At 35.8% G+C, this 26,582-nt stretch overlaps 1 protein-coding gene across 1 annotated transcript in view; it reads left to right on the top strand.

Moving 5' to 3' along the window:
* AGMO (alkylglycerol monooxygenase) overlaps positions 1-26,582 on the top strand; it is a 210,381-nt gene that overhangs the window by 76,437 nt on the left and 107,362 nt on the right. The window contains exons 4-8 of the mRNA XM_080386057.1: positions 4,217-4,320; positions 10,162-10,257; positions 23,948-24,014; positions 25,595-25,660; positions 25,765-25,844. Coding sequence (XP_080242183.1) covers positions 4,217-4,320; positions 10,162-10,257; positions 23,948-24,014; positions 25,595-25,660; positions 25,765-25,844 — 413 coding nt within the window. The remainder of the gene's footprint in view (positions 1-4,216; positions 4,321-10,161; positions 10,258-23,947; positions 24,015-25,594; positions 25,661-25,764; positions 25,845-26,582) is intronic.

Here is a 26,582-nt window from a genome sequence, read left to right as displayed (position 1 = left end):
GGTTGTGAAAATCATGAGAAGCCACAGAAATGAACAACAGTGTCTCTTTTTGAACTCTCTGCATTATGTAATCTTGAAGAGAAATCTTATGTGTATGATGACCAGTTTCTATTACCACGAAAGAAATAATTCAGAAGTAGTGAAATATGACCCAGGCATTGGATCTATTTTTGGGTCTCACAAAAGGGAATTTGGTTAGTGCCAAAAAATGAATTTGAAATAGAAAAAAATTAAAGTTAGGTAGGATCACTGATTGCCATACCAATATGGTTGTATGGTGAAACATTACATTTTATGTTTTAATTAGGAGGAGGAGGGAGGGAAGAAGTGGAAAAGAAGGATAACATAATTAATCTTTCTTCTTTCTGGAAAACCCAGAAAAAAAGATCAAGTGGGACTGCTGCAAAAAGCCTGGCTCCAGCTTCTTGATGATTAGTATTGCAAGGCTGCTATTAAGTTCCCCTAAAGCCTCCCATTTCTCTCTTCTATCAGTAGGATTCATATACCAAACTAATGCTAAAAGACAAATTTCATTCTTCCTTTAGAATTAGTATTAGGATACAAATAACCGCTTGGAGCTCACTGGTTTTAGCAGCTGCAGGTCTGACTGAGATATCTTCATGGAGACTTTTAAAGAGCTAAAGCAAAAACTGAGGGCCCTATGATAACCTGTTTATCATCCAGCAATTCCTGTGTAGCACCAATTTCCTTTCCTTCTTCATTTATCTACATCCTTCATTCTTTTTTGGGGATTACATGTTGATTCTTTTGCATTTTGTATTGGGTAATGGAAGAAAATATTCATTGATTCTGGAAAATGGTAATAATAATGTATTAAACAATAATGAACTCCAGCAGCAAGATGTAGTTGTTCTGTTCTTCCCCAGATGCAAAAAGCTTGTCAGATCTCCACCAATTAACAGGAACCTGGGGAAAGCCACATCAGGAAAGGAGGTCCTTGCTGTGCTAGGTTTTAATTTCTATAACTTCCCTCAAAACTACATAAAAGGAAATGCCACGTTTATGTTCTGTTAGTTTTTAAAACAGCAGACAATGAGGAAGGCTTCCAAGACCCAACTGGGTGCAGTACTTGGGAGCATAAAGCTGGCCCTGCTGTGAGCAGGAGGTTGGACTACAGACCTCCTGTGGTTCTCTCCAGCCAAAATTAGCCTATGACTCTATGATGTTCACTCTTCTGAATCAATAAGAAGTTTTTGTGCATATGGGTAGTGAAGTTATGTAGTTTTTAAAATTGTATTTACCAATCATATTTGACTTGGAAAACATCAAAAACTCTATTAGAGCATTGTCTGAGTGGCTCCTCCAATTCCATTGCCTAATTTTTTCTTGTAGTTTCACAGGAGAATTTGACTGGAGAAATATACAAAATGCAGTAATACTTCCTGTTTCCTACATAGACTTTAAAAAAAAAAAAAAAAAAATCTGTGTTGGAATTGGCCATATGTCAGTCTTGCTTGCTTTTTTTGGCCATTATGCAAAAACAGATTTAAGAAAATGCATCTGAGAGAACCTTTATAATTTTAATTTCATTCAAGTAACTTCTCTCATTTTGTTTCAGGTTATCATCATTATGAATAAAAAAGTGAAACCCCAACTCTTCTATAGACGCATAAACATACATTTTGGTTTCTGTCACAGGTAGTTGGTGAGCAGGCAGCTGTATTCCTTGAAGAGTGCTTGGTCTGTTTCTTACATTTGTGAGATGTCTTCTAGGCATTGCGATTGTAATATTTTTAATGTACTAATGGTCACAGACTGAGTTTTGGGGTGATCTATTTGACATTTCTTCATAATGTTATTCTTTTGCTTCAAACAAAAAGTTGTTGATGATCAGTTTCTTCAGATAAATTTTAAAGGCAAAAATTATTTCTGATTGTTAACTCTTCCTGTTTGCCAAGGAATTTAGCATAGTCTGTACCATTGATGTCAGCAAGAATAGGATTAAGGAGCAGGATTTAATTTACTTAGCTGTAACAGAAGAAGTCAGAAGTAGATTTAGCAGTTAAGTTACTTGTGGCGGTATTGTTTGTTGATGTCCCTAATATTCCTGTGGTGTATTTTTGAATAATAGATAGTTTAAGTTGACTCGCACATCTGAAAGTTTAACTTTTTACCAATATTCAGTTACCTTATTCCATATTCTTGTTAGTGTAAGAGGCAGTTTAACTGAAAAATGAATGCTAATAAAATGCCTTTTTAGTAATTCATTTTGAAAACCATTTGACCTTAACTACAATGAGAGTAGACTGTAAAAATCATCATAGATTCCCTTCCTTGAACTTTTCATAATGCTGAAAAATGACTGAGGGAAAGAAGCAAGATCCAGTTACTGTACCCTGTTTGCACAGCTGTACTTCATTGAGTCGAGGCTTGTGTTACACACGGTTTGTGATAGGAAGTAAATGCTTTTAAAACAGCTAAAGAGACAGGTCTTTAACCTCCACCTTTTCAGATGCTTTGTTCACTCATTTAGCTTCTGTTGAGGTCTTGGGAAACATTTCAAATACAAATTATTACTGTGTACTGAAGCTCACCTGAATAATTCATCTCCTAGTGAGCTCATTAGGCAGAGATGCATTAAGGTGATGTTGTGATATTTTTGAGTGAGAGATCACTAATTCTTGATATCGTGAACAATTTTTCCTTCAGGAACAAATGCATTTAAAGAAGGAAGAATTCTCAGACTGAGCATTAAGTGTTTTATGATAGTTGAAATTACAGTATTAATTCAGCAATTGTAAGGATCTTCAAGGACTTAGAGGACATTGAAGAATGTTGTTGTCATGTGAATTACCAAACTGTCAAAATTCATTAGTTCTTTCAAAAGTTCTCAGTTTCTAGCATACAAGACTGTTACCTCGTGTTATGACTCTCTTGTCTCCTGAAATGATGAAGACACCTTGAGATTCATTAAGAGGATTTTTTTAACATTACTTTACATTGCCAGTACATGTTAATCACTAGACCTAAACTATACCTAAACTATTTGATGTAATCTTGGCACCAGATAATTTCAGGACTTTAAACACACATTATAAGATCATTCTGTGAATGTGATTCTAATGCCTGTGAAAGGCACTTCTCTAATTGCTGTGGTGAAACAAGTCAGTGGCAGTGGGAGTTGCGCAGCTGGCAGCCAGCCAATTAACTTTTAATTTATGTAATCAGCTGAGGCTTTGTGTACACTTCATCCCTAGAAATACAGGTGACCTTCCATTTAGGTTTATGCCAAATAGGCATTATTTGGGCTGCATTAACCACCCACTTTCTGATTTTGCTATAATTAAGGTCATCCTCATAGCTATACATCTGACGGCCATGAACATTTCTGCCTTAACCTCCCACTTGAGACTGCACAAGCATCAATATACAATGCAGAGGGGCCACCCAGATCTGCACCTAATGAGAAAATGCCTTGAAATACAATCAGGAGTTTGAAGTACGCTTCTTCACTGCAGTGTATGAGAGGTGTCATGCCTTCAGAGGACACGGCCGACACTGGTTTTGCCCTTATTCCAGCGCCTTTTTTTGAACTGTAACACCACAGAGGCACCGCTCTGCTGTGGCGGGTCCGGAGCCCCCAGCAAGCAGCCGTTTGTTTTGCCATTTGTCACTAGTGGGCAGGCAGCGGCTGTGTTTGCGGTCTGTGGTATAAGAGGCCTTGAAGATTTACGTGTTCCAGAAAACGGTAAGCATAACAGTAGACACCAGTTAAGTTGTTTAAATTTGAACTGTAAGAGTTCTGGAACGCTTTGTGTCCCCTTCTAGGCTTAAAATGTAACTTCAGTAAACAAACGCAGGCATGAAAGCATCCTCAGTGCTCGTCCCTCTGAACCCCGTAACAGAGCTCCTACAGACTCACATTATCAGGACTCAGCTCAGACTTTCTGGCTGTTTTAACTCTAATCACAAATCCTTCTGCTCTTCCAACGATGATTTTAGCTCCTGCCACAGCCTCACCTTTGCCAGCATGAAAATTACGCTGACTTGTGTCCACTTACTGACATTTAACCCAGCCTACCCAAACTCAGCTCTGAGCATTAGGTTTTATTACTGCTATACTATGGTAAAATAGCTAAGTGTAAGTTGGGAAATTAGTTGCTTTTAGCTTAAGGAAAAAAGTAAAAAGGCCTTGAGAAACAAATGTTGCTTTGTTCTCTAGTACATACCTCATTAGAAATTATGTGTTTTGCAGAGGTTAATATACTGTGGGCAGCGCACCAAGTACATCATAGTTCTGAAGATTACAACTTATTCACAGCCTTGAGACAATCTATACTGCAGAAATACACCTCCTGGGTAAGTTGCACAAGACCTGACAAACTAATTAATATCAACAATAATTACTAAAAGTGAAAACACAGTGTTTATTTTCCTTCAAAGAGAAACATACAAAATTTTTAAGATGTTTGACACTGAAAGCACAGAAGTTGAAACTGAAGAATCTGAGAATCATAAGCTTTAAAAATACATTAATTAAGGCTTTTACAACAAACTTGAAAAAAGATACAGTATTTAAGTTTAAGAAGGCTAATTATAAACCTCATAACTTTTTGAGCAAAATGGATACTTTTTTCATTTGGTTATTCATACATAAGTACTGGAAAAGATCAGAATATAACATAACTACTTTAGTCGGTGTAACTGAAAGATGCAGAGAAAGAAATCATTGCTAAAGATTGCTTTGGACGTGCAGATGTATTTATTTGTCTCTGCTCATTCATGTCATGTTTTAGTACTGCAGTTAGTAAGGACAGTATCCCACTTCTTTTACTTAATGTTATTTCAGATATCATTTATATTAAATGGTGAGCTGTGTACATATGCAGTATAAGTGTAGTACTCATTTAGAGATTTAAAAATGTATATTTCTAAACACATTCATAAATGTAACATACTATTTAGCGTTCAGTTGGGCCCAGGATAACTGCGAATTCCTCAGTTGTGCTCTCGTGTTCTATTTTAACTCTTTTTTTTTTTTTTTTTTTTAAACTCAGGTTGTAGTTTGTTTGGGGTTTTTTGTTGTTGTTTTGTTGGTCTTTGTTTTTTAAAAAAAGAATAATAACTTCAAAATTTTAATTTTCAGAGTTAGAGTTCAAAACCAATATTCAATGCATTTTTGTATATATAAAACATATAAATGCTTTTCTCCAGTGAGGTATAATACTGGTGGTGGAGGAAACCCACAATCCTTTGGCAGTCTCTACCGCTAAACTATAAATGACTCAAAGCCAAGAGTGTGTGCTCACACATGCAAATCCAGTGTAACTCCATTAATTTTGGTAAAGTTAGTCTAGATTTATGCTCACATAACTGAGCGTGGACTTAGCCTGTTGTTCATAGCTGTTTGAAGCTGATGACAATAAATGAGTTACAGCGCTAGGTTCCAAAAAAATGACTAGTTCCTCTGCAAATCGTGAAACAGATACTGCTTCTTACATTTGTTTCTTAAAGTCTTCTGTGTAAATTCTTGTTATTTTTTTTATTCAGAAAAGAATCATCTGATGTTAGTAGACTGCCTCAAATGTAAATGACCATAATGAACAATAGCGGAAGGGATGCATCTCTGTCACAACTCTGCTTCCTATGTAAATACTGCCATGTTAAAGATTTAACCTTTGTACATAGACCCTTGGGACCATATGTGCAAATGCTTAACAAAAACAATAATTCAAAAAAGACAAAAAGCCTGTGTGTACATATGGGTGCGTGCATGAGCACTTTGCCTGCCTGTGTGGGTTTGAGGATGATACTTCAGAGAGCATAAAATATTTAGGCAGGCCAAGATGTCTCCGCTGCCTTAGATTCTGAAGACCATCCTCAGGACCACACTGGTATCACTCAGCAAATAATACATGTACCTTCAAAATTTATTTGCTTTGAGCAAAGGGAAACAAACCAAGGAATCTGTAATACTTCTGTGTGCAGTGGTTTTTTTTCACCTGATATATGGTATTAGCTGAAACATTTGATTAATTTAAATATTGGTTTCTCTTCCACCAGAACTTTTGAGAAATATGCCAGTTTTATTTCTCCAAAGCCTTACTGTGCATGAACACAATTCTTGCTAATTTTTGTAGCCCTGCTATTTTTTTGAACTGCCATACTTGTCCAAAACCCCATGGATGCATCTGCCTCGAAGCTGAAACTCAGTGAAGCCTTTAGTTAATCTCTGAGAGTGAGCTGATGTTGCTGAATGTGTGCTGTTGAATGCAGTTTGACATCCAGTTTTGTGGAGGCTGTGAGAAAGTTGTGGTGGATGGTGTGGGATTGTGGGACTGTTCTGCTGCCAGCTCTGTGTGTGTTTTAAGTTAAACGTTGTAAGATAAATAAATCAGCATATTAATCTGTGTGGGTTGTGCTCAAGCTGATTGAAAAGATGTGAAATGAAAGAGAAGAGGAAAAACATGTTTGAAATACAATCAGTGATGTGAGATGTTCTGAACTTGGAACCAAATGCGTATTGCTTCATGTTGTTTGCCCACACCAAGTGCTTGTTGCTCCAGTGGAGGGGCCATTGAGAAGCAGACCTACTGTTGAGACTGAGAGGTGGTTTGGAGCGCATTTTGTGGGAAAAAAGTGTGGTAGAAAAAAATGTATATGCATTTTTTAAGAAGAAATCGTCAAGTTAATGCTACATAAATTTTGCTTCTGATGAAACAGTTGAATTTTGTGTAATTGTTAAAGGAAAGAGTTGCACATACGCCTTGAAAAGTTATGATTTAATTCTTTGAGTATCAGTTCTCAATATTCCTCCAAGGGCAAGATTTTATTGCAAGTATTAGATCCATAATAATTTGATAGCTTTAGACTATACATTTAGATAAAGCATTGAATTCTGCCTTGTTGGTTTAGAAGCAGTGGAAACATCTATATATAAATCTGGAAAGGGAATAGCTAATGCTGTTTTTTTACAGCACAAAGTTAACTTCTTTTCTGCTGAGGAGTCTGGCATGTCTGAGATCTGTAAGGCAAGGGTTTTGGTTTTAATCCTTACCTCTAACTCCTGCAGAATATTCACAGAAGTGTAGGCCACCTGAACTAGCTGCTGGCAGCTGCCCTGCAGCCCCTCCATGGGCCACATGGGCAGGTGGCCCCGGAGACCCAGTGCGGAGATGGAGGGGCTCAGTGCAGGAAACTCATCCCTCCTGCTAAACCTCAGGAGTTTCAGATTTTTTTCCCTGTCTGTAGTGGAAGTGTTTAGAAGTTTTTACTTACAAATGAGAGGGAGGAAGTCGGAGAGCGTGCAGGGGGCAATGCCTTAAGCTGCAGGCATGCAGCTGTGGTGCAACAGCCCCAGGTAGGAAGCCCTCTCCATGCCCTCACTGAGCGCCTTTCCCATCAGGTTATCAGTTATTGTGGCGCGCTCTCAATCTCTGTTGCTGAATCCACAAGTGGGAAAAGATCTGTGAGTGTGATAAACGTTTTTCAGCAGTTTTAGCCAGAAATTCCATCTTGGAGACAGGAAAACTTTTCTTCTACAGATTAGTGGAAGCTGGTACATTCCCATGAAATGTTTTGATTTGGCGAATTGGCATTTCCAGTGAAAAACTATTTAGTAATTTATACACCCCCACCCCCGACATTTCTCTTGTTGTTTCAGTGGAACCACAAGTAGGAGAAACCAAATCTTTTGTCTGGGAGAGGTTTTCATTCCTCCCTATGGGTTCTACTTCCGTAAATGATCTTTGAAATCCTTTCTGTACAAAACAAAGCTCCCATTGCAAGGAAACAGAGGCAGTTAGGAAAGCATTCTCCATTGTCAGTCTCAAATTTACCTGTAGATTTATATAAAACTTCCCTCATCTCGCCACTTAGAAGGGAAATCCTAGTACTCATTGTGAGAAGTAGGTTAGAAAATAAATATGAAGATGATCCTTTCTTCCTCTCTGAGTCATATGTAAATGCCACCAAATTGCCTCTGATACATTTAGGGAAAAAGCATATAATTTTTAAACCTGCTTTCAGTCCTGCAACCACTTCCATGAATAATCGGAAAACCATACTTTTTTTTTTTTTTTAATCAACTTTTCAATTCCTTTTAAAAAATTTCCTGCCTCTTATTGTGCCATTAGACAGGTACAATCAATAATAAGAAAAAACTGCAGTACCTTTACTTAAACGTGGCTGTGTCCCCTACTCCTTTGTTGCTATCTTTTTAAGATAACCTCTGAGAAAATCTGTGCCAGCCTTATGGCTGTTGTGGCACAAGCGTCTCTGTCTCTCTCTCTCTCGTGGCTCGCCCACTTTCAATAATTAAATAGTAAGGGGGTCCAGGTTAGCAGAAGGTGGAAGAAGGAACTCGGAAAAGAGGTTGACTCCATGCTAGTGTTTAGGGCGTTTCTTGTAAAGTCTGGGAGGCTTGCACTACATTTCTGTTCTAGAGCATGGAGAATTGTGGGTTTGAAAGTTGCTCTTCTGTTTAGTAGTCTTCTGCACAAGGCAGTCTGGACTGTGCTTTTAATTCTTAAAGAAGTCTCTTGCCCACTTCTACTCCAGAACTTCATGCCTGAATGCCACATCCCCTCAGTGTCATTTACTGGCTCCCACCTTAGGTAAGAGTTCCTATGAATTTTTGTGAGTCACTTAGACTAGAGTGATTCTTAGGGACTGAATGTGCAAATTTCACCTTCAAAATATATTTTGCTTTCTTTTTTGTTTTATAGATGTTATGTGAACACCTCAGCCTTTGAGAATCAGGTTGATTAAAAGAAAATAGCTGTTTACATTATTTCCTCTAAGCTCAGCATAATCCTTCTACCACCTTTTAATGTCTTTATTTCTTGGAAAAGAACTTTCGAGATATTCAACCAGAAATGCCCCATGTGTATTTTCTGGAGCAGCCTTTGAATGTAGTTTTTGCAGTTGCTGCTGTCCCAGCCCTACCAGGTGATACTGCAGGGACTTAAGGGTTTCCTTCTAGTTCTTCAGTCACTCTCTGGTTGAAACCAGCAGACTGTGCTGGGATTGCAGGGCCTTACTCCTCCACTGGCTTGTGACCGGGATATATGGCTGTGGTGACTTTCTCAAGAGCATCAATCGCATCGTGGGGACAGGGGTGCAGTGGTTTCTCAGCCCCAGGGTGACATCTTACCTGTTGGGCAGGCCTCTTGGCAGTGACTGAGCCATTAACTGCTGGGAGCAGACCTACGCTAAAGGGATTCCTGGTTCAGGAGACCTGCCATGGCTATGAGATTGCTCTTTCTGGTGTTCAGAGAATTGGTTTGCATGAGCAGGACAATAGGAATTGAAAAACAGATTTTGTTAATTTTGCTTTGTTTCACAGGGAGCTATTATCTGCTACCCAGATTTTCCCTGAGTGCTAAAGAGATTTAAAGTTTCGAAGATACCTCTGCTACTGTGTGGTTTAGAAAAAAATATCTTTATTTTATGAAAGGATTAACTTCTTAATGAAGCTGGTATAACACAATGTCAGGTAGGAGAAAAAAAATTCCTTTTTTCTGAAGAAAGCAGACTGACTTTTAAAACACGAAGGTCTTGAAAGTCTTTTTCTATTGCTCAGCTAGTTAAGCAATTAATGGTGAAATTCCTGGGACTTTACCCTGTAGGTAAGTTACCAGCATCTTTTCTAAGCAAGCAGTTTTTTGAAACTGTTTTCATGGTAGTGCATCTTTAGAACTTGGCAATGTATCGAGGCTTCAAGGGAGATGCTGTGAGAAAGTCAGGGTGAGAATTTGTAATTAACTTTGAAAGCCAAGTAAACTGCCTTGCCCTTAAGGTGCTCACGTAGGGAGTTCACATGGAAAAGCTATAGTGTTATAGATTTACACCTTGCTTACTCTATGGTAATTCTCCCATATAAGTGAACCCTTCGTGTCAAGGATATGTTGCTGTCTACTCTGTATAGTACACAGAATAAACATCTAATCACAGGATTTTCTGAGTTTTCTTTATTTTTCTACTTGCTTAGTATGATTTTCTGGAAGTTACTTTTGCATCAATTTATGTCTCATTTGCTACAGCACATCTAGTAGTAACATAATAATCAATATCTGTTCTGTATGGAGGTATTAGAAGAAGCAATTATCTTGTGCAATCCTTTGAGCTCCTGAGATGGTGCTTTGTTATATCATCACAAGTATAGAATATCTAACGTATATTTTCTTTCTCATTTTTCAGATTTTCAACTTGCCAATGGCTCTTTTCATTCCCCCTTCAGTGTTTGCTGTTCATCTACAGTTTAATCTGCTTTACCAATTTTGGATACATACAGAGGTAAACCAGGTTTTTAAGCCATACCTAAACAGTTAGCCTGAGCAGTGTCCTGGAAATCCACTAGCAGCTGATTTATTGTGTAAGAAAAATCTTTGTCTGACTTCTTTAAGGAGAAACATCTGTTCATTTTTATTCCTTTTTCTGAATATATATTGCTAAGTTTATAAGAAGCAATGAGGCCAGTTGGTCCCAATTAGATTAAAAAAAAAAGTAACTGTAAGGAATCAAAACTTTTTGCTATTTTAATACAATATTTTCCTATCTTGCAGCTTATTAAACATTTTTGGCAGATACTGAAACTGATTTCATTTCTAAGATAAATATTTTAGGGGAAAATATCCAAAACCCAGTGCTTCTTAAAGATCATTTAGAGTTGCAACTGAAATCAGATATTGTTCCCTTTTTAGTGCAAATAATTATCAGCCAAAAAATGTTCTTTGATTATCTGATGGCTATTTGTTTATGACTGCACCTGTTTGTTTTGTGAGTGCTTAGACCATATCTAGTTTAGTTACATATACAGTTAATAACCCACTGTAATTAGTAAGCAGTTTCTCACACTTCTCAGGTAGTTGAATGCCCTTCTGCCTTCTCCCTTGCACTACAATAGAGTTGTTTAAAGTATCCCATGTTATGTGTTAGTAGCATATATCTCAGTAGCCCCTAGTGGGCTGTGGGCTGATTACAACACTTTATTCTGATTATTCTGACTATACAGGTGCCTTTTTCCCTTTGTAGTTACATTATGCGATCTATAGGACAATCCTTTTGGAAGGCAATTTTATTTTCTTTATCTTCCATTTTAGGTGATTGCATTGCTTACATTACAGGTTTTGTTTTCTTTTTCTCTTTCCTGTGTGGTTCTTTAAGGAAAAAAAAAAAAAAAAGAAAAAAGGAATGAAGCTACTTAGACTAACCCAATAGCAAACTTCTGTTGTTGAAATTTCACTTTGGTTTGGGCACATTTCTAAAATCATTAATACACGTCTGATGCTCTGCAACACCATGTGACTAAAAAAGGCTTAAAGTGTGACACATCACCAGAACTGGCATAAACTCAAGAAATACACAATTAAGCTTGTCAAAATGTTTTGAACAAATCTGAACACTTTGAAGTTATACCAAATGGTATCGAATGGTAGCAAAGTTTCTTTGACTATGCCTTAGGTTCCCCAACTGTGTCTTGCCATTAAGAAAAATATAATATGCCTCACTTATGTCTTCTCTGCTGTCTGAAGCCATTTCTTCCTTGGCTGAGAGGTTTCCAACATTCTACTGTGGAGCAGTAACTCAATGAGTCTCAGCACTCGTGCCACATTGTGTGTCTAAAGTTTCTAAAGTGAATTTCAGAGGCTTATGAGTTGCCTCTAAAGTGCTAAATCCTTCATAGGACTTAAAAGGAATTTCCATAGTGTATGTGCAACGTGCCAAGTTTAGACACTAGTCTAAACAAAAATGAATTTCAGTCCCAATGAAAAGATAAGCACTCCTTACTATGAAATTACTGTGCCAGTAGAAAAAAATAGATCTTTTGTACTGATCCAGTTGATCCAATCATAGATCTTTGTTTCTAAGGGAAGTAATTCTTAATGTTGATATTGTTGATTTTTTAGTGCACCTGAAATTAGTTGAAATACGTTGAAGTTATGTTTTAAGGTAAAAAATTATGTCAAAATAGAAATAGAGTTACACCACGTATTAGCAGATTTCCTGCTCTCAAGGGCAAGAGCATAACAGAAAAGAGCAGGGAAAGGAAGGGAAATGGTAGCGGCTATTGCAGCCATGCACGTTTAGATTAGCCAATATTTTTTGTGAAATGAATATGACACATCACCATTATACTGTTGGGGGTTTTTGCAATAACTATTAGAATTTAACTGTTTAAAACTGTGGCATCTTTAATGTTGTGGTTTGTTGTTTTTTTCTCGGTCTTTTTGCTGAATGTTAACAGTTATAATTATCTTAAACAGATTATAATAAAATTAAAATCCTTTTGATATGTCTCAGTTTCCAGCAGTTTCCCAACATATGAGGTTTGTTTTGGTCTGCAGGCCTGGGGTTATATATAAAACAGCATCCTGTCTCAGTGACTGCTACTGAGATTCATCATCCCCCAGCAGCTCTGGTGTCCTCTGGGAGCCCATCGTGGGTGCTGTTACAGGGTGACAGTAAACTTTATTAGGGGTCTAGTGGAGATACACTTTATTATTTCTATTCTGCCCATGCAAGATGTAATGGTTTGCTTCTAAAATGCAGGAGCGTTTGATAAGAAATGTTAAGTTTGTCCACAGATTTCTATTGTTTTTAGTCAGTGTTGATGTTTCTTATAGACAAGATTTGGCCCCATATTGACTAGTCAAGTATGTTTGGAATTTGTAACTTCACGACTTTTGATTGTACATCAGTCTCCTTCAGAAAGAAAATCTAGGAAGATACAGATCTCTTTTCTTTAATAGGCAATTTATTTTTTTTTTTATAGCACTGGAAAGCTTTATAAAGTTTATGCACAACTTACTATTTTACACAAGAAAAAAACTATGATATGTAAGTAATAGGAAAGAATAAAAGTATATCAGAGTTTCTGAGGGAAGATATTTTGGTTTTGGGGTAATTGAAATTTAAATCAGTAATTACAAGAGAACAATCATGCAGTGCTGAACCCTTCTATGCCATGTTTCAGCCTAGGACAAAAGTTTATAGCCAAAGTATGATGCCTGATATTTGCCTGTACTTTAAATTTGAATGTGTCCAGTGTTGTTTCAAACAATGCTGAGGGAAGTTTCTTGTGTTTCAACTTTGACCTTGTTCAAGATTTGTTACATCATTTTTTGTCCAGTTTTCCTACCAGCAGATCAAACAATCTATTTTATTTTAACTCAAGTGGCTCATATATTCTTGAGAAGACAGTATACCAAATCATAAAGATGAAAAGTACCCACTCATTCTATCTCACTTAGACGTATTTCCTGCATACTTGGTATGCATTAGCTTTTGGTCTTTTTTATATAAAAGAGTACAGCATTTTAATAAATCTTATATGAAGATTACACCATGCCGTTATTTTAATATTGCAGACCTTTTATTATTACTAAAATCAGAATGGGCTATTGATACAGGGAAGGCATTTATATAATTAATAAAGCAAGGTTGGGTGGGCTAGATTGAAAGCATGACTTTGCTATTTCACTTGCACATTTGCATTTTACTGTATTCTCCCATTACAAGAATTTTTGCTGTCTGACGACCACGTTCTTTTCACTCCTTCTGTGCATTATTGCACTGTGTACATGACAATCTGAAATGATATGAGAAATCTTCCAAATATTTTTTAAAAAATCTCTGTGTAGCACCAAGGTATTGAAATAAACCCATAATAGTTTATTTAAATGAAAAATGAAACAAACAAGCAAACAAAAAACCAAAAAACCCCCCAACCCCACACTAAAAACAAAACCAAAAATACCCAATCCAAAAACAACTGAAGAAGACACTTTACTGTAATGGTGCGTAAAGATAGGTTCTCAATAAAACAAGAGAAAACAACCTTTGGTGCTATTAAATTCTATTTAGGTCAATGGAATTAAGTTAGTATATCTGCTCTTAAATGGTCTGGGAGAAATGTTTCCATGACTCAACCATTCTCATCTAGATCATAAGGGGAGTGAAAAAAAAAATACTTTGTTCAAAGAGCACTAAAAATCTAATTTTTCAAAAGCCACAAAATGTTTCAGGACTGTTACTGACAGACAGAAATACTCCATTTCAGTTTATTTTCACAGGTGATTCGGAAGGTCTATGGTTTATATTAAACTATATCCTTCCATTATGCATTTATTACAACCAATAAGTTAGGTGTGTTTATAACCTGATAGACACCTGTGAAAAACAGAAATTAGTTTCTGTTGGTTTAGCTGTAATTTTTATGAGATGTCAAATTGTATTTGGAAAGTATCAACTGAATCAGTCCCTGATGGTAGTAAGTGCAGAAGCAGATTATTCCTTGCCTGTTTGATCTTTGACATGCATTAGTTTCTGTTTAATTTTCTAATTTAAGTGAAGAATGTAATCTGCCCTTTACCATACTCACAAAAGTCAGGTTTCTTAAGGCATCTTTTTTTTTTCTTCTTTAAGTCTTTCTACCTCCTCAAACTCTGGAGCAGAAAAAGGTGAGCCACTACTATTAACCAGGAGTAATGTGGGTGAAAACACGCAAGGAATGGGAAAAATTTTGGCAACACCTCATGCAGGTTGGAAAAAGAGATGTGAAATTGCTGCAGATATAGGCCAAAATACCTCAGTTTTTGTCAGAAAATACCAATTTGGTAAAACTGTAACTTGGTGTGCAAGTATACTGTGTTTGTCAGAAAATATTTTGCACTTATGTGCAGTGTGTACTGGTCTAAGTTTCTGCCTATGACTTTCTTTTCCTTTGATTTCTGGTCAGTTTTCTTTAACGAAAAACTTTGAAAGAGAGAAAAATTGTGGAAGCTTCACGCTTTCATGGAAAGGAATTCCGTTCCTGGCAGGAAGCCATGGACAGCCCATCTGGGCTTCCCGAATACAGATGAGCTGTTGTGGCCCAATCCTGACATCAATCAGCTTGTATGGGGAATTGAAAGATGGCCTAGGAAGATGGCTAGATTGAGAGAACATGTTCTATGTTTTGTTTTGGTGTTTGTTTTTTTTTTTCCCAAATATAAGCGTAGGGTCAAGAAGGAAGTTAAACAGGCAGATTGAAGAACCAAGTAAATTTAAGTAAAATGTATAAAAATGTACATATTTAAGGATCAGTACACCTGTGGTCACCTTACCAATAGCAAAATCTGTTCTTGAAATTCTAGAGGGCATGTGTGTCCTTAGGTCAATGTGATAAATAAGTGACAGCATGAGACAATAGATAAAATATTTGGTTATTAATTCCCAGGATCTAACAGTTGAGATTGGTCCTCTATTTCTTTGCAGATTTAATTTTTCCATTTTCTTGGACCTTCCTTTTCCCCATTGTGTGCTGTAGCCTTATTTAAATAAGCATGAAAGGAATGCAGGAGCAAATAAGTGTAACAAGGTGCATTTCAAGTGCTTTCAGTAGTTTAGTAATTTAGAAGTGATTTAGTAATCTGTTTCTTAAAATTTAAAGGTAAATTTGATCAAGAAATGAGACTTTGAATTTAAAAAGCATTTTAATAAAACTTATTTGACTATAATGCTTTTCAGTGTTTGCAGTGGGAAGAAGATAGTTTTGTTTTTGTGGCTGTTTTGTGGAGTTGGAAAAAAAATTTTTGGTAATGAGCTAAAATCTTCACTAGTTTGGGAATGAAAAATGGAGATGTGGTGCTAGGAGGTAAAAAAATCTTGAGGCCTTGTTTACAAAGATATATATTTATGCTTAATTGAAAGTAATGTGAATAGTTCCTATAAGGCCAATAAGTAATGAGTCAAATTTAACGTGCAGAAGTTTTTGCCAAATGGTGGTATAGAAATAGTGTTAAATGGATCACAGTGGAAACAGAGTATGGTGGACTGATATAATTTCCTGGCCAAGATGAGAAGCATGGTTTGTTTGGGTTTTGTTGGGTTTTTTTTGTTGTTTGTTTGTTTGTTGTTTTTTAATAAAGTGTCACCAGTAAAAGGTAAATTCAATAATAATCCAATGTGTTGGGTATAACTGTGAAATTGCAGTCTCTTGAATTTGCTGCTGGAAACTCATTTTGCATTCAAGGAGCATATGCCAAGAAAACCTTTCATTTTCTGTATTCTAGTACATTGGTTCATGTAATGAAAGAACAAACTTATTTTCTTCAATTAAGCCACTATAGCAAAAAATAGACATCAATCTGTCTGATGTGCCCATCCAAATTAGAAAAACACACATCTGCCCTAGTCAGGTTACAAGGGATCAAAAACTTAACATTCACAAGACTTTTGCTAAAAGTCATCAAAAAGATAACTGTAATTACAGGTGATTACAGCCATTCTCCTAGTCTGATGTTCCAGATTGTGTCTGACTACTTTCAGTGACACAGATGATTTAAGTGGAATTCCTAGAGACAAGTCACGTCATCTGACAGTTTAGTGGCTTTTAGAAACTGGATTTTCTCACTGCTACAAAAATCCAAGAAATTATTCTAAAACCAATAGGGAATGAACTAGTTGCTGATTTGCATAAAGAACAAAATTTTGGTTTACAAAATAAAGTTCTGCTCCCATTCCTGATAGCTGATGCTTTTATAATTCAGAAATTTATTGTTTGCCTGCCACAAACTCTCAAGTGTTTACTGTAGAGAGGAGAACAAATAAATCAGTAAACACCAGGGAGATAAAAATACTTTCTTTAATGCAGACAGTGTATTTGTAGGTCCAGACAGGATATATACACAATGTAGATAATAAAACTCAAACATGGTTCCAAGAAACTAAGAGATCTCACTGATTCAATCCAGCCTGCCTGCCACAATGGCTTACTAAATTTTCTGAGCAACCTGCAGGATGGAAGTCCTGCCATCATCACACTTGCCAGAAGCTAACAATATCGCTAAGTAGAAATACTAGCATAACTGCAAAATGTGTTCTGCTTTTCCATTTTTCACTCGCTCCACGAGGGGAAAAAAATATTACCTTTCTTGATTTATAAAGCATATAACTCTTCTTTTTGTTTTAAATAAAAATAACAAGAGAGAGAAAATAAAACATTCATAAGAGGCCACGCTGTTCCTGTCCTGCTAAGTGTAGGCTGCACTTGAGCATGGGTTTATCAGGAGAAAAAGTGAGATGAGGTTTGGAGTTCCTTCCTTGGCACCTAGAACCTCAGTGATGGTTATGAGTGTTGAATTTACATCTTAGTAGCCCCAAGATGAGACTCCTATTTTAACACTAAGTGCTTCTTCACGCTATTAGGCAACTACCCAGAAGTGCCTTGACGTGGTGAATTAAGTATTTTATTCTCAGCTAGCTTCTCTTTCAACTGAATTGCACAATTGAGAGGGACTTTAAAAATATGTAAGTAATTTAAATGAACTAAGCAGAGCTCTGCACCCAGTAGGTCTAAGTTCAACATGCAGCACAGAAGCCATGATCTTTTTCATTCAAAAAGCAGCTGCTCCAAGATAATTGGCTTATATTGGTGATTTGCATTTGACAGGCAACAATCCAAGCAGAGGAACCCTTCCCTTTCTCTGTTGAAGCTGGGTCACTGGTGAGGCCAGAAATGAAAAGTTTATGGGACAAGAACATAAGCAGGAACTTCACTTTTCATCTTAATAGTTAAGTCCTTGAGTTTGAGCGTTGGCTTCTGGTCCTTGCACCAAAACCTCTTCTTGCACAAGACAGCTGTGAAATGTTTACTTCAGCAGCTGTGGGCCTGACTATTGCTAATCTGCCTGCAGAAACCCTAAAACTAAAAGTTGTACTTCAAGAGTTTTATTTAGCGACTTGTGTCTATTAAGTCTCTGGAGAATTATGAAGATAAAAGTGAAATAAGCTATTTGGAGATGCAACGCATTTCAGTACATTCTGCATCCTGCAAAAGGATCTAGGCAACTCATTTACCAGATAAAGTGAATATTATTAAGGATACAACATTGATGTGGAGACAAGTTAGGGATACTGCTCTCTCTAAAAAGAAAAAATAACATATTATGTGTAATACTTCTGAGTTTTTCTCATAGCTTGTACTCATTGAGAAGGTATTTAAATTAGTTGTGGTTTCAAAGCCAACAGATCATTTGAAGACCTTTCTTTGTCAAAAACACAAAGTTTAGGCTGGTGACTATGTTTTGATCTATTTAAAGAGGAAGGTGAAGAGCTACACTTTGCTATATTTTAGTTGTTTTCAGGACTGCTGTACTGATTTATTACATTCTGGTTTTTTCCCCACAATTGCCAGCATGTTTTTGTCAAGCTGCTGAAAAATACTGAAATTGTATAGCAATTTTTCTTCCTGAAGTTGTTTAAAATGCTTAACTTGATATATGACTGAAAGAATTACTTTCTTCATGCTCTGCTATTTGTAACGCTGCAATTAAAACAAGCAGTTAGAGTAGGTTTTCCCTCATTTATAGTGGACAAATTGGTTGAAACTTCCTATCTGTGCTTATCTTTCCCACAAGGCTTAATTGGATTTTTAAAGAAAAAAAAAAAAAAAAAAAAAAGAAGTTGCGTCCACTTATTGTGGATGTTAATCAGAAAGTGTTAACTGAAATATTCACGTAAGATGCCAATTTGATTCAAACCTTACCTCCTTGCTGAGGCATTAAACAGTGCAATGTGACAACAGCCTGCCTCCAAGATAATTTATTATAAACACATTTCCTAAGTCTGTGTTTGTTATATAAATATGCCCTAAACTGGACTATCCATTAAAACTAGGCTTTCACCTCCCATTCCTACAATCCAGATTTATCAGAAATTCACCCCCTATGAAACTCTTTATGATCCCAACAGGCCTGATTCCTCTTGCTTGTTTTATTTCTAAACTATAAATATTGTTTTTTCGCTCCTCAGTGTGGAAATTTGGCCACATCCATTTTACATGCTTACTGGAGTAGAAAACTGCCTAATAAGATAGGAAAACAGTTGGCGGTGTATAAATCAGGGTTTGCTGAGGATTTCAAAGTGTGAAACTGGCAGATGAGCACATACCCTTGGAGTTCTGCCTTTCTCCAGCTTCCCTGTAGAGATTTCACATGACAGGTTTGATCACCAGGGCCATCTGTATAAATACATGGGTGTGTCATCCTGAATTAACACAGCAGCTCTACTGGGGAATGTAATTAAGGTCTTATTTTTAAATTTCCCCACCAGACTGTCTGAAATATAGATTTCTATGCCAGGAATAAAAATATTAGCTTGATTTTGATGAGGAAATCAATAGTAATATGTGTTTTACTACCAACTAGTCTAACGGAAATCCTAAAGTTAAGTTCAGAGTGCTCCTTAGTGATGCTCCAGGGATGGATATACCCTCTCCTGTCCTGCAGATCAGTAACACTATGATATTGAAAGTAGTGCTGTGCTACAAACAGCTTTTCTTGTACTCAAACTAAAAAAATAAAACACACACAGGACTGTAACATTGCCTGCTCTACTCGGTTGACATTCCTTCCTAACATTCATGTTGAAACGGAGTTAAGTAAAGATTCATGTTGTAGTGGTGACAGGAGGAGTTGTTACACAAGATGTAAAGTTTCCCTTGGATTTCATGTCACGATTTTTTCTCATTATTTAAACAAGAACTACATTGAAGTGGTGCAGGTACCAGGCAATAAAGATTTCCCTTGGTGCTGACAAACTCTTGAGACCACAAACAGAGGTGCTTACATGCCGCAAGAGATATTGCATAAAGTTCTTTTCCTTTAGGATAGAGATTGCTGTCACAAAGGAAACATCTTTATCTAAGAACTACTGTTATAGAAAAAAACCCACCAACTAGTTCTCATTGTATATGAAGATTTCACTTCCAGCACGTTTTAATCAGTAATGTATGGAAAACATTTCTAAGCATGAAGCTTTTAGCTTGCCTTATTTATTGAACTGCTCTTGGAATTGCTTCAATTATTGTCAGCAATTCTGCTTTATTTTTTTTAATATACTATTATAGCAATATCCAAGTACAACGGAGGAAATATGTTGTTTTAAAAAAGAGAGGAATACGTGTTTTGTGGGGAGATCTGACAAAGCTTTTATAACTGGTATACATAAGATACCTACATACCTGATTTGTAGGTAGTTTATTGAGTCCATTTGTAAGGGATTTGGCAAGTGAAAAATTATTATTGTGGTTATGGGATGTTAAAAAATAAACAAAGTAAAAAGAAAAGAGTTTTGCTGAAATGCTGCAGTTCATCTGTGGGTCACTGGCACAGGAGTTGAGGGTGCATGTGGTGTGTTGAGAGAGGAAAAACTGGAGACAGGAATTGGTTTAAAACAGTAGGTGCCTATATCAGGGAAACAAGCACAAAGGTAAACTCCCCAGCAATATCAGTCAAAATACAAATAAGGTCATCATTGGACTGTTGTTCCACTATTACGTTTTTTTTAGTTTTGAAACTACTTTCCAGTAAAAAGGTTCTGAAACAAAACTTTCTACTGCATACAAAATTTATAGTAGCAGAAAGTAGTTTTTTCTTTTTTAATGAATACCATGATTACAAGCCACAAAACCTGAGCTGTTCTGATATTCTTATCACATATTGTTAATTAAAAAAAAAAATCCTGAAATGTGAACATTGTGAAAGCCATTTTGAATATAAAGCTATTTTAAGCTGAAAATGCTTTGCTGTCTTGAATGGCTGAGACCTAGCAGTGTATATGCTCTGGTGGCTGGTTGCAACTGCAGTGTAAGCCTGGTTACTGCTACTGTGAACACTTACGAGCTCCTTTGCAATTGGTGTTCTCCGAGGAAAATGTCTTGACACAGGGAAGGCACAGAAGTGAGGGCAGATTGACAGCTGAAAGGTAGATGGAGTACCTACCACTGTCTTTCTCCTCTCCATTGCCTGTTAGGCATTCTTTTGAACATCGGCTGTTACACCACATTAAATTTTGTTACAAGTCATTCCCTACAAACTTCATTCCTTTCCCTGATTGCAGTAAATTCCTGTCATCTTGACATGACAGGTTCAGAATCATGCCTGGCAAAAAAATGTCTTACTATCCTAGCCCTGACAATTTACTTTGGTGAAAGATCTGCTTATAGGAGTTTTGCCCCAGTAAAATGGCAGAATATTGAAGAAATCAACAAAACTAATAATAATAATAATGATGATGATGATGATGATGATAATAGTATGTTCTTTGCCATGTGGTGCTGCAGGAGCCTTCAAAATTTGGCTTTCCAGAGGTGATAAGCTTCTGTTGTTGGAATGATATATGCATATATTTATGAAATACACATTTAAAAAATATTGATAAAATTTTTGGCACCAAAAGTTTTCGTCTGACAACAGTTTTTTTCTGTTTTAGAAATGTGCTAAATACATAAACTTACTGATAGAAAAGGAAGTTTCTAGAAATAGCACCCTTTACCATTTTGAATATGTGGTGAAAAAATAGTTATGAAGTGTTTTAGCCAAAGTGTTGATTTATGGATTGCTAATTTCAGCATGTTGGATTTTCGCTTGGTCAGGTACAGAGTTCTTTACCACCTCTGAGCTTAAAAGTAATGTGGTTATAATTGTTATCTCAGATGATGTTTCCATCAATGTATGGCTAGTATGACTGCAATGGAGGTAACCTTGGCTGAAGAACTAATTGAAGTAGGCTCAGGCATCAAACACTGATTATGCTGCAGAAAACATATTTCAGTAGATTTGTAAATGTCATCACCCCCCAAAAAAAACTATTTTAAAGGATGAGAGGTTTCATTTTCCAAAGAAAATACTTTCTCTAGGATTAGTCAGAGTATTTATTTAAAATTTTACATAAATTCCTGAGGTCCTTAGGGAGCCCCAAGAGACAAAGCTCTACTTTAGCATATCGATGTATTATATAGACTTTGAAATGGATGCATTTTAAATTTAAAATATGAATTTAATCAGTTGGATATTGAAAAATTGAAGGCATTCATTCTGAGGCCATTTTATTATAATCCACCTGTAGGCTAAAAGTGAATACTGCTGTTCCTAGTGATTCCCTTCTCTCCTAGTGCAGTTTTGGTTTATTTTCATAAAAAAAATTCAAATATTGAGCTAAAAATAGACTAAAACCAAGGGGATCAAAGTTAGGTGTGGTCTATTAGTAGGTCTAATAGATAAATCACTGCTCTTTCAAGTACTGGGCTGCAGTTCAAGACATTTGACTTAGATTAAATTAATTTAGTGGTCACATCTCACATATCTTAAAACAATGAAATTTTCTGCTTGAGAAAGGTGGGAAATGAAGCTAGTATGAATGATGAACCGTTTCTCACCTTTAGGTGGTCTTTTCAGACTTGAACATATTTTGAAGCAGAACTGAGAAATAGAAATGTTCCTACTTATGTTGTCCTTGGCTTCTGAGTTAAACAAAACAAAACAAACGTCCTAGTATTCTGCTTTTCCAGTCAAGTGTGTGCAGGATTATGAGACAGATGCTCCAAATGTTACAGTTCTCTTTATCTGAAGAATTTTCTCATTTCTATACTTGTTTAATTACAGAAATGCTGTATTTAACATATTAAGTAGAAACTCTTTTAGCTGTTGTTAAAGAAAAAAAAAGGAACCTTTTTTTTTTATTCCTTTTATTGTAGTATTTGCCTGATTAATGAAAATTTAAGTTCATCTGAAGAATGTCCAGCATCTACTTTTTGAGTCCAGATCTACTTTTACTTGCACAAGTCTGAATTAAAAAGAAATAGACCTGGCATATTTTAGGACTTCATTCTGTAAACCTTAAATTAATAAATAGCCTCGTATGTTTAGTTATTTATGTGAATAGGCTTGCTCTCATGAGTAATGACTTTCTGCCTCTCTACTGAATGTGTTGTTTGCCAATATTATCTCTACTACAATATTGCAGATCACCCATTTTGGCAGTATAAGTATTAAATTTACTAATTGACTTCTGTAAAAGACAAAGTTACATGTTCTGGGTTTTGTTTCTTAATGTCTAAGCATTTTTATTTAGCTGTTCTCCCCACCCCCTTCCTTTTAATTGCAAGATACTATGGTCATTATCAGACATGGTGAATGGATACCATTTTAGGATACATTTTGACCAGAAATTCTTTTTGGCCACCCAGTGATTGCATCTATTTGTCATTGATGTTTTTGTGTTTGGGATTAAGCAATGGCTGCTCTATCTGTATATCCACACACTTCTGCTGAGCTAACAACTAAAGCACCTTTGAAGTTAGTGCTGCCTTTCCTCTGGCTTCACAACATAGGAGAGTATCTAATTTAGCATAAACCCCGCTGATACAAAATTAATTAGCATTTTCTGACAAAGTTTGAAATATTAGGGTAAGTTTATAGAAATCAGCACTTTATGTCATTTTTGGTCTAGTACTAAAATGATGAAGGCTGGATTTTCTGTACTGGTGAATCATTGCCTTAGATCACAGCTCCGCTATGAATTTATGCTAATCTACTTTCTTTTAATGCCTCTGACTCATGCTGGTGTATTTGTGACCATACGTTGGATCAGATTCAGGACCTGATCCAGTTAAACTAATTTAGAAAAACAAAACAAAATTAGGTTTAACTTGCATCAGTTCCCTAATCAGGTTTGTTGTGTTACTGCGTTTGTGCTGGAGTAGAAGGGTATGGATAGAAGGAACAAGCAATCAAAGGGACTGAAGGAGGAAGGCATACTTATTTCTGCATTAGTGCCAGTCATTTGTTGATGTAAAGATTTCATGTAACTGGGATCTTAGAATTACACTGGATCCCAAGCAGTGCCAATGGATGCGGGTAAAAAAATGTGACTGAAATAATCTGTACAGATTCACACTAATAATAAAAATAAGAAGAAAATATGCTGCTGGATCAAAAAAAGAAATATATTTTTTAACTTGCATTTTACTAAATTTCAATTTTTCATGAAAATTCTTGTAATATAGTGAAATGGTTCTAGCAAAGAAATTGCATTCTTTTCTTTTTATGCAGTTCTCCTTAAGGTGAACATCCTCTTCATGCATTTCCTCCACCTCTGTTCCCTCTTCCTTTTTTATTTTATACAATGTTTTCAAATTCATTGAAACACTACTTTTTTTAAGGTTATCACCAGCCTTGGGCCTCTGGAGTGGATTCTTAATACTCCCAGTCATCACAGAGTTCATCATGGTAAGCTAAAATTGTAACCTCTTATTCCTCAGTGTATTTTTTCTCATGATCACTATTTGTATAATAATAATAAAGTACTAAAAGTGTATCGTAAAATTAGTTTTACAGAAATATTTTAATTTTGATCATTACTTCAAAAATAGTCCTTGTTCGGTTAGAAATTTTACAGTATTTTAAAAAACTTCTTTATAATTTACATTGAATTTTAACTTTTTTAATTTTTATGTTTAAGACTAATTATTGAGCAGAAATTAATCCGGGATAACATAAAATAATTTGAAGACTTTGAGCAAAACGATTCTATGTTTGTAAACGTGAAAAGTGATAGAAAAATATTTTACCCTTCCCTGACTACTAAAACATCATCAACTTGTCAATCACTACGATGCTTTAGCATTCAAATTCAAGCACTGAAACTGTGAAAAAACACGGTTACTTTCTGGAAGAACTTCTAGAAGAAGAACTGTTTTAGAGGAAATTGGTTTCAAATGTCTTAATTATTGAAAAATATCACTTAACACAAATCCATTATGATTGACTTTTCATCCATAGAGGCATTCAATACTATACTTCATATGTAAATCTGATTAATAACTATATGACAGGCTGAAAAATGTCATGAACATATCTGAGTAATAAAAGTGGATTCCATAGATGCCCTTGGCTCCTTCAGCATGCAGAGATAACAAGTGAAAAAATAATAGGGGAATAGAAGAACAAAATAATTTGAAACAGACTCAAATGCAGTTGTTACAGAGGATGTTATTAATATTTATTATATCCTTCATGTGTAAAGTGTTTATGGCACTGTGTAGGCTTTTTAAAAAGGCTGTGGTGCTGTGAGTGTCTAATCCTTAAAATTTGCACAAGGATTGGTAATCCTGGAGGGAGACACTCTGCTCTTATTTGCTTTGCTGTAAATCCAAACTAATCCTCTGATCCTGATTGGAGTTAAGCAGAATCACTCTAGAGCCGATCAGGTGTCGTGCAGTCGCTCCAGACAATCTCCACAAACTTGAGGACATGTAATCAATTTTTCTTCGGTCATAGTTTTGATAGGACAACTTATATACAAAGATATTCCCTAGAAAACAGGAGGATCACCTTTCCTTTAATAATAATGAAAGCAGGATCAGACATATGGCATAGAAGATAGGGGCAGCTGAAAGCCATTAATGATTATGTATAAATGTATTTAGCATATATTTTCTTAGATATAAACTGGTGAAATGATTTTTTGTTTGCTTTTTAGTTTGTCTATAAATCTATTTTGAATTTAATTTAGTCTCCAAATGAGTACATTTGTTTAACAGAAATTTTGGTTATGACACATTTGTTTTGTATGTTGAATCTGAGTAGAAAGAGATCAATAAGCCTAGTAAGAAAAAAGAAATTTTGTAGATGCATAAGGAGTGGTGGGTTAGCAACCTTCTAAAATTATTTTTAGACTTTATATTGATGGTAATTATGATTTCCCTTTGAGATTATAAATTGATGCTAATGATGATTTCCCTTTGTAATTCAGTTGCATGTATTCTTATACATGCAATTACTGGTCTCATAAATGATTTTTATTACAGGTAGAAATCCTTACTGCATTGACAAAAATTATGGAGGCACACTTATTATTTGGGACAGGATATTTGGTAAGTTGAAAAAACCTGCTGTCTCTTATGTCTAGTTAGTGTGTCAAGAATATATATGCTCTTGAATTTGATTGTTGGTTGTTCTTTTTTTCTTCTTCCATCAGGAACATTTGAGGCAGAAGATGCAAAAGTTGTATATGGTTTAACACATCCAGTAAATTCATTCAATCCCATCACGCTTCAGGTGCTATACTTTGTATCACCAACTCTGGTATCTACAACAGGCACTCAAATTAAAAAGAAACTCCTCTCTTGGGCACGATTGAGGCCATCCTTGCATTGCTGCACAGTCAATTAAATTATCTACAATTTCTTCAGTGTTTCATTACAAAACAATTATTTCTACTCACTGCATTGAGCATGTGCAGGGCTTACAGTCATCATGAAAATACAGCACAGTAAAATTAACTAATTACAATGGCAATATAATAGGCCATGGACTGAATTGTGTCCGTTTTGCCATATGCAGAGCAGTATGCAGTGAAACACAGACAAAAATATATGTTTTACCTGTTTGTCTTCTCTAAAGATTGCTGTTTCATCAATAATCCCATGGTATAATATCTTACGTATTTTTATCACTTCTGCATATTTGCTCTTCAAGGAACTCCAGAATGATTTGTGTTGACAGTATTATATATCAGCTATCATGGTTTCAACAAAAACCTCCAGAACAGGTTGAATATAGTTTTTTATTTTAAAAAAAAGGAAAAAAGGAAAAAAAAGAAAAGAAGAAGACAAAAAAAGAAGAAAAAGTACTTAGTGCAGTGCTTGGATTTATTGGTTCAGGCTTCACTTAAACAGGATAAAAATTCTCTGTATAAACCTCAGGGACTGAGGAGTATTGAAGTCCCTGTTCACTTTTCATGACTTTTCACCCAAGGAGGCATCTCAAAGAATGAAAAATTCTATCTGCAGGGGT

The sequence above is a fragment of the Falco punctatus genome, assembly GCF_963210335.1.
Source record: "Falco punctatus genome assembly, chromosome: 4".
In the NCBI taxonomy this organism is placed as follows: domain Eukaryota; kingdom Metazoa; phylum Chordata; class Aves; order Falconiformes; family Falconidae; genus Falco; species Falco punctatus.
This window is presented reverse-complemented; position numbering and strand designations above follow the sequence as displayed.